Below are 12,749 nucleotides of genomic sequence, written 5' to 3'. Positions count from 1 at the left end.
TCCCAGGTTGGGATTAGCTGCATTTCTTCCCTCACACAAGCCCTTTGATTTTCAAATAATTTTTAACAGCTGTTGTGATTTCTCAGTAGGAAGTGGGTTTGTGGTTCAGTATTTTCTCCTCTCTCACACAGAAACTGAAGCAAGGAAAGACTTATGAAGAAAAAAAGAATGTTAGCTAGCCCCTAAAATGTGTAAATAAACTGTGCAGCATCTTCGCATACAAGGAAATTACTAATTTGTCGAAAACAAATTCGTAATTAGATTTTTTGCTTGGTTTTTTTTTTTTTTTTGCAGGTCTCTTAAAGTGCTGTGTCTCTCCAGCTGCCCAGATGTGAGAAAATCATAGTTGATAAAATGTCCACCTCCCAGTCAAAATTGCTGCCATGACTCAGAGCTGCAGGTGGGGCCATTCTGAACACTCACTGTCAGATAATTTTATACAAATTGCATGTATTAAAGTGGTGCTTTTATCCTTACACAGCTCTTTAGACCAAATGCGGTGGTATACTCTGTACTTACTGAGACTATTTTTCTAACGTGAATATCACTGAAATGGCACCCAGGAGGAATAAAGCAGAGGGAAAGGCTCTCCAGATCATTCTTCTGGTAACATTTAAAGGGTTTTAGCCCTGTGGGCAAGCAAATTGCACAACAGAGCTGCAGGGGAGAGGCTGCTGTGGCATCCCAGCCTCTTGTCTAAGAGAAGGGAAGAAAATTGCCCATTGTCTGGGCTACACAACTCTCGTCTGTTCAAGGCTGGTGATCCAGCAAAAACATCTTGTGATAAGGAACAGGGAGTGATGAGTGCTCCCCACTGCACTTGTGCAACAAATGTGCTAAAACAAGTGAAAAATAGCAGCAGTCTGAAAGTTGACATCACCTTCTAATTCACCTCTTTCACAAAAATGTCACTTCCTCCCCACCCCTCCCATTTCAGGTAATAACATTAATAGGAGATACCTCTCCAAGAGAGTTGCTAAACCCCACTGGTAGGAGCCACATCAATGCCAGTGACCTCTCTGATGTGCTGGTTATATATGAGAAGGCAGAGCTGGTTCACAGCCCTTGTGATGTTTCCAGGGTCAGAGACCTGTACCTGTGAAGGACCCAGAGTGGTCCTAAAGGAATGTCCTCCTCTGGGTCATGAGCACACGTGGCCTCAGCCTCTCTGACATCGCCCTTCTTACTGACACCAACACACTGCCACTGCTTTCCCCTTAATAACAAATCCCAAGGGCTCTAAAAAGGCTTGCTGGAGCCCTGGGGATGCACACAGTGCTATTAAAAGACTATTTAGTCTCATGCCCTGGGGAGAGGAGGAATAACTGAGTGTGACCCTCTTCCCCCACAGCAGGATGGCCTGTGATGGTCCTGGGCAGCACTGAAGCCATGGCCCTGCCCTCCATGTGATCCCTCACACTGTGGTGGTTCCTGACCGGTTTGTTCTTGCTGTGCCAGCCCGGAAACAATCCCAGTTCAATATTAACTCACATTATCTACCACTCCTCTTTGCAATGGCAGAGAGCTTTCATGCCTTGGGTACCCTTCCTGTGTTTGTGTCAGTAACCCTGGAGCACAGCACCCTTCTGCTGTGCCAACACACTGCACTCCTCAGAGCCAGGAGGGAACAGGTGGCCAAGGAACAGAGGATACAAAAGCTGATGGTCACCATGGCTAACACAAACAGAAGGAAACATGAACTGTGATAACTGGCCGTAGTCACCAGTAAAAATGGAACAGTGCAATTTAGACCAACTGGAGAGCAGTGACTGAACTGATGGGGCACAGAGGATGATGTTAAAACTCATGCAGAACTTCAGTTTATAAAAGCTCCAAGAGAGAGAAAAACAAAAATTTTAACTAGAGGGTCCCTGAAGGAGAGGTGATTTCATGACTGTCTGCTTGGTGAGATTGAATGAGGCCAAGGGGAGAGAAGTCCTGCAAGAGTGCAGAGCACTGGTGGAAGGCCATCCCCAGGAGACAAACACTCCCCTGCATCTCAGGCTCTCTGTTAGAGAGAATGAGACATTATCTTGCAAACAAGATAATGCTTATTGTCTTATTTGCAAGATAATGTCTCGTTAGCTGCTGTGGTACAGACCCAAATGTTTTCCTTTCCTCCACATACTATGGGAAGAGTCATGTTGTGACACACACAGTCTAACAGCCATAGCAAAATGTCAGCCCCATTAATAACCAGGCTTTTATTCACTGACTGTCCCATCTTTAACAATTCCCTTCTTATTTTCCTCTCATCCCACAAACGGCATCATGAGCTGTTTATTCCTGGCTCTTCCTTACAAACCTTGCTCTCAAATGTCTCTTGAATAGACTAAATGGGAAAGCACCAGATGCATGACATCTTCAAAGAGCTCCAGCAGCCAGGGGAGGACCAAGAGCTGGCACCAGCTTCTGCCTTCCCTCTCACCAAGCCCAAAACCACACAGGGCTTCATGCCTGGGTATTTCTGAGACCTCTGCAGAGCAAAAAGACCACGTTCTTCCTTTCATCCAGCAAAGCTGCTGAATGCTCCTGAAGCGTTGTCAGCTGAAACCCATCTCCCTTTCACTCCTCTATAATTTCTGAGCAAGAATGGAAAATTATAAGCCACAGCCAGTGTTAAAGTGTAAAACCAATTCTGGAAAGTGCTGCCTGCGTGCACTCCCCGCTCATGCTTGGACACCAGCTCCTCCAAGGACAACTTCTCCTTTGCCTATCTCACATTGTACCAGAGAACAACTCTGGCTTTTCAGCTTCCCAGCTGGTAGCTCAGTCTCACTGCATGAAGCAGCCAGTGCTTTTCAGAAAGTGTCATTGCACCACTTGAAATGACCTCAATTTCTGCTGAGCTGCTTCCAAACCAGAAGCCAAGCCAGAAAAGACAAAAATCGTGACATGACCCTGAAACCATCATCTCCAAACACATGACATGCAGTTCTTTCTACCACCATCCCCTTACCTCCAAACCCACCCTATCTCACAAGGACACACATTAGAAACAATCCAGTGTTCTGGAATCTATTTTGGAGTCAGGATCTCTGTTCAGCCAGACCCAGCACTCAGAGCCACATCGCTGCCCAAGGGCAGAGTTTAGCCCATTGTTTCTGTCCCCAGTTCCTGGGTTCTGGGCATTTTTCTGGACACATGCTGGGTATGCACTCAGGGCAGGGATGAAGCTGTTTGGCTTTTGAGTCATTTGGCATTGTGGACTCCCTATCAGCAGCTGCTGGATGTGAGCCATCCCCAACATGTTCAGGCACAGTCCTTGAGAATCCAAGCAGGTATGGCTGGAGGCTTATCACTCAACCTCACAGGATTTCTCTATTGCAGCTAAAGCCAAGCATTTGGCTGTTTGAATTAACCCTTGCTGGCTTTGTGAAATAGGCTTCATTGAAAACAAGCATCTTTCTCTCACCTTTTAATTTCTTCTGTGGTGTGGAGACAGCTATGGATCAATGAAAGTGTCCTCATCGATCACCCTGGATGTTTTTTGCCGGACAGAGGATTGAAATACTGAATCCTTTCTCTGCCAGTACTCCCCATGGTGGGGGATAAAACATTTCCCAATTTCCATCAGGTTATGTGAGGTTTAATCCCAGAGGATACAGTCTCCCAGCAGATTAAGTCAGTCTCATAAATGCAGCTGAAAATTGACCCTTGTTTATCCCAATTTTCCCACCATCAGCTTCTTTGATGACTCCCCTTGCCCTGCTCCTCCCTTGCCCCCCACCTCTGGGGTTCACACCAATCAGATGTGCTTGTACATATATAAAAAATAACTCAAGATTGAAAGAGTTTGTATTTAAAAGTTGAGCCTTGTACTGTTGGAATTAGACTCTAATTAGGTCAGTTGTGTTCCCCTGGTAGGGTAAGAATGATAGTGTCGGAAAGCAGACAATTTATAAAGACCCAAAAATAACTCATCCTGCTGTTTTGTAAGAAAGATGTGTTTTCTTTGCCCTGTGCTGAGGACATTGCATTCAAGGCCACTTGGGCACACTGACAGCAGCCACACAGACTGTGGCCTGGTCCCATAGGCAAAGCTGGCGTGTGCCTCAATTTCCTCCTAGCACAGGTGGGATATTCATCCTTCCCAATTTGGCAGGGCTATGGTGAGGTCACCTGTGCTTGTCATGCATTTTGTCACTCTTGGCACGAGGTCCCAGGTTATATTACGCAGCCTCTTTTCCCCAACTTGCCTTTTAGCCTCATCTACACCTTCTGTGAAGTGCACAAAGGGCACAAACTCAGATTAAGGAGGCTCACGGTAAAGAACAAGTCCTTACATCTGCTTTTCTAGGGTGTGTGTCATCAGCATAAAAGGTGCACAGAACCCCTTGGAAGTTGCACAAAGCAGAAATTACCTCTGAGTGACACCTTGGGTGTTGGTCCCTTCTTCCTCTGAACACATTTTTGTCACCAGCCATGGTTTGCAGCTTCCTTGTTCCTCCACAGGCAGGTGCTGATCCTCTGACTCCACAAGACTTCACAGGTTTCAGCGCTGCTGACAAATTTGCCTTGTAAAGCCTCGAAGAATGACTTCACACATCAGCCTCGTCTGATTTAGGATTATCCTAACTCGTTAACAAATGGTGATGAACGTGCCAATTGCCTACTTAATGAAGGTTTCTACCAGGCTGAGAAGTCAGCGGCCACACCGCCTTGGCTTGGAGGGACGTGCCCGGCATTTCTGAGTAAACAAGACAGCAAAGCTAAAGAACTCCTGGAGCACCGTGGAAGTGAACCAAAACTCAACAAAAAACATGTGTTCACGTAAAGTTCCTTTTGGTTTTGTGGGAAATGCAGGTTCGAAATGAAAATAATTAGTGAGGCAAGAGGAGGAGAGGAAAAATAATAAAAACAAGAAGCAGGCTTACAAAAGAAAAACAGGAAAGAAAAGGAGTGAAGAGAAAAATAAATAACCCTGGAGCAAAAATGCAGAGGGAAAAAGAGGGAACAAAAGAGACAAATAGCAGGAAAAGGATCAGTAATGAAAGCCCAGATTACTTGATTCAGTCAAGCCACTGCTTGTGCTGTTCAGGGCAGGGCGGGAAGCCAATCTGTTTTCTCTGGTATTGTTTAGGCTACGAATACTGTGGCAGATTTCCCATCCACTCCCATGTTTATACCCGTGCTCCAATCCTAGCCACAAAAACGTGTGGGGGAAACACATCCCAAGAGGAGTAAGGGCTGGAAGCTGGAGGATGATACACTTTGGAGCCAAATGGCCTCAAAAATGCACTTCTGCACCTTATGGCAATTTTGTAGGATAAAGTCTCGTTCATGAAATTCTGTGGTGGGAGGATTTTCATCTTCAAAATGGGTACAGTGATACCTCTGGGTTATTACAAACTCCCAGCTGCAAAGGGCTGCCTGTATTTATACAACACTGCATTATTTATAATATCCTTTCAGGAGCAGGAGAATGAGAGTTCTTTCCTTCACAGTTTTACTATTTTTTTTCTTCCCTTCTCCCACTTGGAAAACATTGATTTCTTGCCCTCATTTCTCCCACCAGGGCTGTAGCTGACCTGACTGTGTTTAGTTTACTTCTCTAGGCCAGATCCTCAGTGGGTGAAAAGCACAACCAATCAACCTGGAATAACAGAGCTGCCCTGATTTTCCCCAGCTGGGAGCTCGTCCTGCCTCCCCAACATCTGCACGTTTGTGGGAACTGATTAACAACTGCTACAACACTGCTGGAGAGGGGACAAAGGCATAAAAAATGTTGGCCCCATGATGTTCTGTTTCTGAGTGGGCTTTGACTCTCCTGTACTAAGGATCTGAGGAAGTTTACTGCTGCAAAATAATAAAATATTTAAGACTGATAAATTTTGTGTGGAAATGATTTGAGAGTGTCAGCTTTGCTGAGAAGCAGCAGGGGTTGTAAGATTTTACAGTCCAGAGCAAACAGTGAAGAACCTCAGTCGGCGTTACATTCTCAGTATCCTGAGCCGTTAACTCGTGAGCATGTTGGCAAGGCACCCAGAAACTTCTTCAGCAACAGAAGAGTCTGGAAAAATCCTTTTTTTCCCTTCTACAGAACAAATGTACCAGGGACACAGATGTTTCCAAAAGGGTTCTTTTAATCAGAAGCAAGTTTGCAAAAGAAGAAGTAACTTTCTCATATAAAATAGTGGAGTGGTGAAGGTGAGGCTAACAAGAGGTGTGGAACAAAAATCCAGGGCAAATCTCCAAGGAGACACTGAATTAAAAGCAATGATCTGATAACCGGAGCACACGAAGGGTAGCTCAGACACAGCTGTGGGAGGTGGTCCTACCCCAGAGCTGACAGCAGATACCAAACCAGAGGATGGACTCCAGCCCGAGAGACGCAAAGTGACCAGCTACAAACTCACCAGAATGTGGGGTTCTTGCACCTTTCTGCTACCTGAGAGCTCCCACTGCACTGTGACAGGCCCAGCACGGCCCAGGGGTGTAATGACATCAAAGGGAGCCCTGGTGGCACTTCCCACCTGCAGAATGCCACCATTCAGTGGTAGCAGAAATTCCCAAATCTAGTGAATTGGACACAAATGGGAAAACACCTTGATATAAAGCTCTGTAACCCCAATCCAGTCTCTGTATCCAGTGATTCAAGCCCCAAGAAAGTGCACAGTGATCAAACAGCATTGAAATAATGAATTTCCTGTCAAGTCTTGAGGCCCCAAGGCCATTTAAAGTGGGCAAGTGGCAGCTTTGAGAAGATAAAATTCTGAGTCAGAGCCTGAATCTCAAGTGCTAATGGTACTTCACTCCTTGTTCAAACAAATCTCACCTGTCCCAGGTGTCACGTGTGTGCTTATCCATTGTGGCTCTCTGCTGTCGGCAGGGCAGACTCTCCACCTGCACAAAGTGCAAGGCAGCTTTCTTTTTCTGGGAGGGCAGGGTGGGACAAAAGGAGTACAGAAATACGAGGAACAGAAGGGTCTGGAAGTGTCCAAGGCCAGGCTGGATGGGGCTTGGAGCAACCTGGTCACAGTGGAAGGTGTCCATGTCCATGGCAGGGGGGTCAAACAAGGTGATCCTTAAGATCTCTTCCAACCCAAATCATTCTGGGATTCTGTGACTTGTCAGGTGGAGCCATTTCAGGCCCATCATGTTCAGTCTTGGGGTGAGCATGCTCCTAATTCAAGGGTAGTTTCCATAAGGAGGTTTCAATGGGTTTTGTAGAACCACATCATCACATGTGTGGCTTTGCTTGAACACCACACCAATAAACCTTTGCTCACCTCCAGTAACCTTGTAGCTTCTAGGAACACCTTGATAATGTGTGGATTCCACATGTGCTGATAACAACCTATAAAAGCAACCTAAGGAATGTGACTGAACTAGCAGGAACTCCAGGCTGAGTGGAGCTGCCTGCAGTACAACCTGCCCATGTCCCAGCAGCTCTGTGGTTCTTCCTTTCCAAACATCACTCCTCATTGCATGTGTCCTCGCTGCTACTGGTACAGGAGATCAGCAAAAACAAGAGGTCTTGGCATCTTGGTCACTCTTACACAGCACAGGCTTCTGGACTTCAAGATTTCCAATGCCTCTGCCAGAGGTTATCTTTCTTATGTGGTTGTTTGCTTTTTTTTAAAGTTTCTGATAAATTCCTTTTCTAAAAGGATTTTTCTCCAACAACTTGTCCTGTGTATCTGAAAGTAATGTGTGGGAGAAGACACCAGTGCTCTGTATGTATAAAGATCTCTCTCCTCCCTTTTTGGAAAGTAGATTAGATAATCTTTGGATGACCCAATGGATTTCTTGAGGGAAGCAATGGCAAGGATAATAAATGCATCCTCATGTCAAGATATTTAGTCCAAACAATTGCTACACAGCTTCTGGCAGAGACCTTGGTATAAGGAAGAAAAATGAGATCTTGGCCCATCTGCAAAACATCACTGGTTTTAACACTCAAAATGAAGAGGGAAAAGCAATCTTTTTGAGTAATAGATTAGTTTCTTTTCTGTGTACTTTTCTTTCTTTCTTCTCTCCAGTCATGCCAACTGCTCCCAAAAGTGGGATCACTGGCCAAAGTGTGATTCCTTTAGTAACTGCTGATGAAAGCCTTTGCTCTCACCTCTTCCCGCCCTCCCCACGAGGGCAGTCCACGAGTGACTCCCAGGGCAGGGAATAAGAGACTGGCACTGATGAAAGCAAAGGAGTGCCCTCTCCTGTCCCTTGTCACCACTGCCATTTGTACCTGCACAGGGCTGGCCCTGCCCAACCATCAGAGCATTAAAAGGCAGGAATAGAAAATATTCCACCCAATGGTGTGGGTCATGGTGGGGACACACCACGTGTGACACGGATTTCGGGGGGGATAAAATGCTCTACTCACAGTGGGCTGGAACAGCTGGAACAGCTCCTTTCATGTGTGCACTTTTGCATGTGATTTATGACAGGGACAGCTTGAGGTCTGGGCTGGGGGCATTGCTGACAGTGGTGACTGCTGTCACCTCAGCCCTGCAGGGGGTGAAGACTTGGGCACTTTTCTCCTGCAGGAGACTGGATATTGTTATAGCTATTGCATGAAAAACAAGCTCCTATTAAACCATTCCCTGAAATGTCTCCCTTGGTCATTTCATGATGCTGCTTTTCTTTTTCAGTAACAGTCACCAAGAGACCTGAGAAACAGGGGAAGGGAAATAAATAAATAAAAGTAAAATATCCCAAGAAGGCTTTTTAAGCCTTCATTTTTCAAGACTATTCTAAACAGGAAGATGGAAATGGAAGCGAATTCAATGGGTGAAGTTACTGTAACATGACAACTAATGTTTAAAAGTTGTATTTCAAGGCTGCAATTTCCAAAGATTGCAGCAATGAAATAGAGCTTTCTTCCTAACTGATGGAGTATTTCCTTCCAGATAAAACAATTTCCCTGATATGTGAAGTAAATAAAACCTACCTATTAACCATATTTTACAAGTTGAGCGTGTTAGCAAGAAGGTGGAGGCATCACACATGGAGCTACACACGATCCTGCACAGCAGCAAACACATCCTGTGCTCAGCTGAGGGCTGGGCAGGGCACTGCACCTCCTCACTCTGCAGCTGCCTATCGAAAATAAACCCAGGTGTCAGAAAAGCCTGAACACAACAGAACCAAGAGTGACAACAGTATGGATGAGAATGGAACAGAAACACCTCTGTTGGGATCAACAGGTCCTAAAGGAATCACACCTAACCTGTTATTTCGACAGCAGTCAGAAGAAAAGAGCCACACAGCCGACTCAGCAGGTCCTCAGCAAGCTCAGGCTTTTTAGTTGCAGCTGGTTCTGAGAAAAAAGGAACAGTCTCTTCTCCTCGCTTTGTATAGATTGTGCTGCTCCCCGTGTTGTCCCTTCAGTGGAGCAGTGGCCACAAAGTCCATTTCCTTTATTCCCCATGGTTTTCTTGGTTTTTTTTCCTCAATGTGGTATCAGATCAACCCCAGGGAGTAACTGCACCTTACACCGAGTGTAAGGCAATATTCAGGAGATGTGGAGTTACACTATGCTTTCCTTTGGAGCAAAGTCTTCGGTGTTCCATCTGCTTCCTACTAATTTTCATCCCTAAAGTCCTCAGTGGTCCTTGGAGGGCTCCTCCTGCAGCACTACCTCTTACACCTGTTGGACAAGGGCCATTAAAATTCCAAGAGCAATTGCATTGTTGTGTCAAATGTATAAAAACAACGTGCCTAAAATATGTAATCTGATGCAGGAAATGATAAAGGAAAAGGAAAACAAATCAGAAAGTCACGTACATAATTTTGTCTAAGAAACAAAAAACACAGACTGAAAACAAATTTTGGCAGTTCAGTAATTAAAGCAAAGTCCATATGGCTTAAGAGAACAGTCAAAGTGCACAGAAGGCAGTGGGTTTTTTGTTTGCTTTGCATTCCTCTTCACAGCACACTCCAAGTCATCCTCTTTGGAGCCCCATCTCCATCCCACACACATCCTACCCAGGTGCAGAGAGGGGGATGACTCACAGGGTTTTGGCTCAGCCGTCTTTGCGAGTCCCTTGCCATCTAATGAGCTGCAGATCATTATCCCAAACTCAAAAGCCCTTAAACACACCCACTGGAGTTTTTGGTTTTGAACTTTTTCTTCCTGGAACCTTTGGAGAGGAACAGCAATCCAGTGCCAAAGCAATGCAGAGTGTGCATGCACCAAGAGCAGCAGTGCTTGGAGGCAGTGCCCAAGAGTCAAAGCAGTTCTGAGATAGTTTGCCCTGTCCAAGAGGCACTGAAAGGTGACAGCAAGGCTGAGCTGGCCCTTGGACCTGTTCTGGTTCTGCCACCAGGATACTCCCAGCCAGGCCCCTGGGCAGCCTGGTTTCAACAACCTGCTCTGAAGACACCACCTCCCCCTGCCACAGATGTCCCACATCCCTTGAGAGGACAGGGACAATTTTCTGTGGTAACAACGCCCACATGAGCCTTGACAGGACCAAGCAAGCACCAATTTTCCTGGCTTATCCACCTGGAAGAAAATGCCAGATCCTGACGTGGCAAGGACTCTCCTACTTCCAAATTCATCTTTCAAAATCTTATGATAAAAAGTCTGGTGACCCAGGACTGTTGCTACTTGGATTCTTTCAATGCCTGACAACTTGTGAGTAAACAACTTGCTACTAAACATGACAGACTCAGAAAAAGGATAGAAAAGAAGAAAACACAAAGTGAGCTGTACAAAAAGATGAAAAATAAACTAAAAGTCTCCTCTTTTCCTTCCAAAGGCTGTAGGTTCAAGTGCACAGAGCAGGCTGTAAATGTGCACAAGGTAAATTCATGACCCCAAAGCCTGAAAAACCTGGTTAGCTTTATTTGGAGACACTTTTTTGCTTCTCCCAGATATGAAGCTGCAGAATCAATAAAAGGCACCTGTGGACACCAAAACTCACCCAGTCTGTGTGGTGTGTCTTTGTACTAAAAAAATAAAATCAAACAAACCCTGCCACTCTGTACTTTTTTACAGACTAATAAACAGAACTGCAGAGTCTGTGTGAGAAAGGATGTTCAACTTCTGTTGGCAGGGCATGGTAACTCTGATGATCAAAACCCTCATCAATTAGTAAACTCTCTAGGTTGTCACTGCAATTTTAATTGAAAAATTCCTCTGGCTTGCTGGGTTGTGTCCTCTGACTTTTAAAAAATGACTGATTCAAGTAGTACACGCAGTCCACAAGGAGCATTAGAGCCACACCAAAAATAAACTGACCTTACATCTGAATTCTTCCCACTTGCTTCACCCACCACTGCCTACAGTGCTCTTTTGAGCCATCTCCTCTTTCAAAGGCCCTGGAGTTGGAATATTTAAAGAATGCAGCAGGTCCCATTTGAAGAAGAAAGAAAAGCAGGTCAGTATTTGAATATAAATACACCAGTAGTGAGCTTAGAGCAGACACGGTGACACATCTGAGCCTACACTGATCAGCCAGTACTCCTAATGTGTGGAGCAGTGAGGAGAAGAGAGGTGTCTGCTTTTCACCTAAAAATGTGACCATTTTCTATGTTTTACTACTTAACTTTGATGACAGAGAAAAATTAAAAAGAAGAGAAAAAGAAAATAAAAAAGAGTAGAGAAAAAGGAAGAAAAAGGAGCCTGGGAGGTTTTATGTTTTCTCTTCAAATCACATCACAGAGTCACTCATTGCATCTAGGGAATTCACCTGCTTGTTTGGGAGCAGTGGGACAGGAGGAGGGCAGAGAAAGAAAGAGGGAAGGAGAAGGGCATGGGAGCTGCTTCCTGAAGCAGTGTTACAAAAAGCGGTTAAAAAACCCCTACTATTCACAAGTGGTTAAAATCATCACTGTTCAGAATTCCTTTTTTGTCTTTTTGTTTTGTTAAACAAAGATTCAGCTAGTTCAGCTCCGTGTTTTCATAGAGTTGATTGTCTTCAGAAAGAAAAAAAACCAAAAAAACAACCAAAAAACCAAAAAACCCAACCAAAACACCATCAACCCAGCCTCAGGTGTGTTCCCATCCGTTTCTACCCTGATCAGAGAGGTCCCCCAGAGTTCAGCGCCACCCGCACACGCGGTCACTGCGGCTGTCCCGCCGTGTCCCAGCTCAGACAAAGGACGAGAATCCTGTCACTGGAGTCCGGGAGCCGGGCGCGGGCTGCCCCGTGGGGGTGTACACCCCTCCTGAGCTCTGTGTGGTGATGACAGTCTGGAAATAGGGCTCTGCCTCGCCGGCCGTGCACTCCTCGTATCTGTAGGACGCCGGGTGCTGCTTCACCCCTTTCTGCTGCCGCTTCCACGAGTTGTAGTAGGTGGGGTCGCTCATGTAATGGTTCACAAAGGAGTGCTTGGGCAACTCGTCCTCGTAATCCGAGTCAGTGACCTGGGGCATCGGGAAAAATAGAATTAAATAATCGGTCATTAGCATCGATGATAATTTTAGCCTGTTGTGGTCGCAAAGAAATGGGAGGCAAATTTAGCATCACCAGCTGACTAAAGCTGTAATGTTACGGTAAGAGGGATGGCAGTCCAAGTGTGGTACAGGCTGGGCTGTGGAAAAGCACTGTGCTCTGCTTTAGCCAGACTTTGCTGCTAGCGGGAGAGTCCCCTGATAATAAGTGACAGAGAAATCCCTTCTAATTCCCTGCAGAATGGTGCAAGGGCAGCCAGGAACTCCTGCTTGGGCACAAGATGCAGGGAAATGTAGAGAGGTCACAGCAAAACCAACAGTTTTCAATCACAATCAGAAATATTGCAGTTACAACTGAGTATCTCCTGATGGAAGGACAGCAGGGATGCCTTCCACACAAACA

General features: G+C 45.6%; 1 protein-coding gene across 5 annotated transcripts in view; it reads right to left on the bottom strand.

The window, feature by feature from the left end:
- Positions 1–6,088: 6,088 nt before the first annotated feature.
- Positions 6,089–12,749, bottom strand: part of SDK1 (sidekick cell adhesion molecule 1) — a 387,510-nt gene continuing 380,849 nt past the window's right edge. For all 5 annotated transcript variants that reach the window (XM_064725525.1, XM_064725524.1, XM_064725523.1 and 2 more), the window contains one exon: positions 6,089–12,319. In XM_064725525.1, the coding sequence (XP_064581595.1) occupies positions 12,044–12,319 (276 nt within the window). In that variant the 3' untranslated portion in view covers positions 6,089–12,043. The remainder of the gene's footprint in view (positions 12,320–12,749) is intronic.

This window comes from Zonotrichia leucophrys, chromosome 14 (assembly GCF_028769735.1).
Source record: "Zonotrichia leucophrys gambelii isolate GWCS_2022_RI chromosome 14, RI_Zleu_2.0, whole genome shotgun sequence".
Taxonomy (NCBI): domain Eukaryota; kingdom Metazoa; phylum Chordata; class Aves; order Passeriformes; family Passerellidae; genus Zonotrichia; species Zonotrichia leucophrys.
Note: the sequence above shows the minus strand (reverse complement) of the source record. Positions and strands in the feature narration are given on the sequence as shown.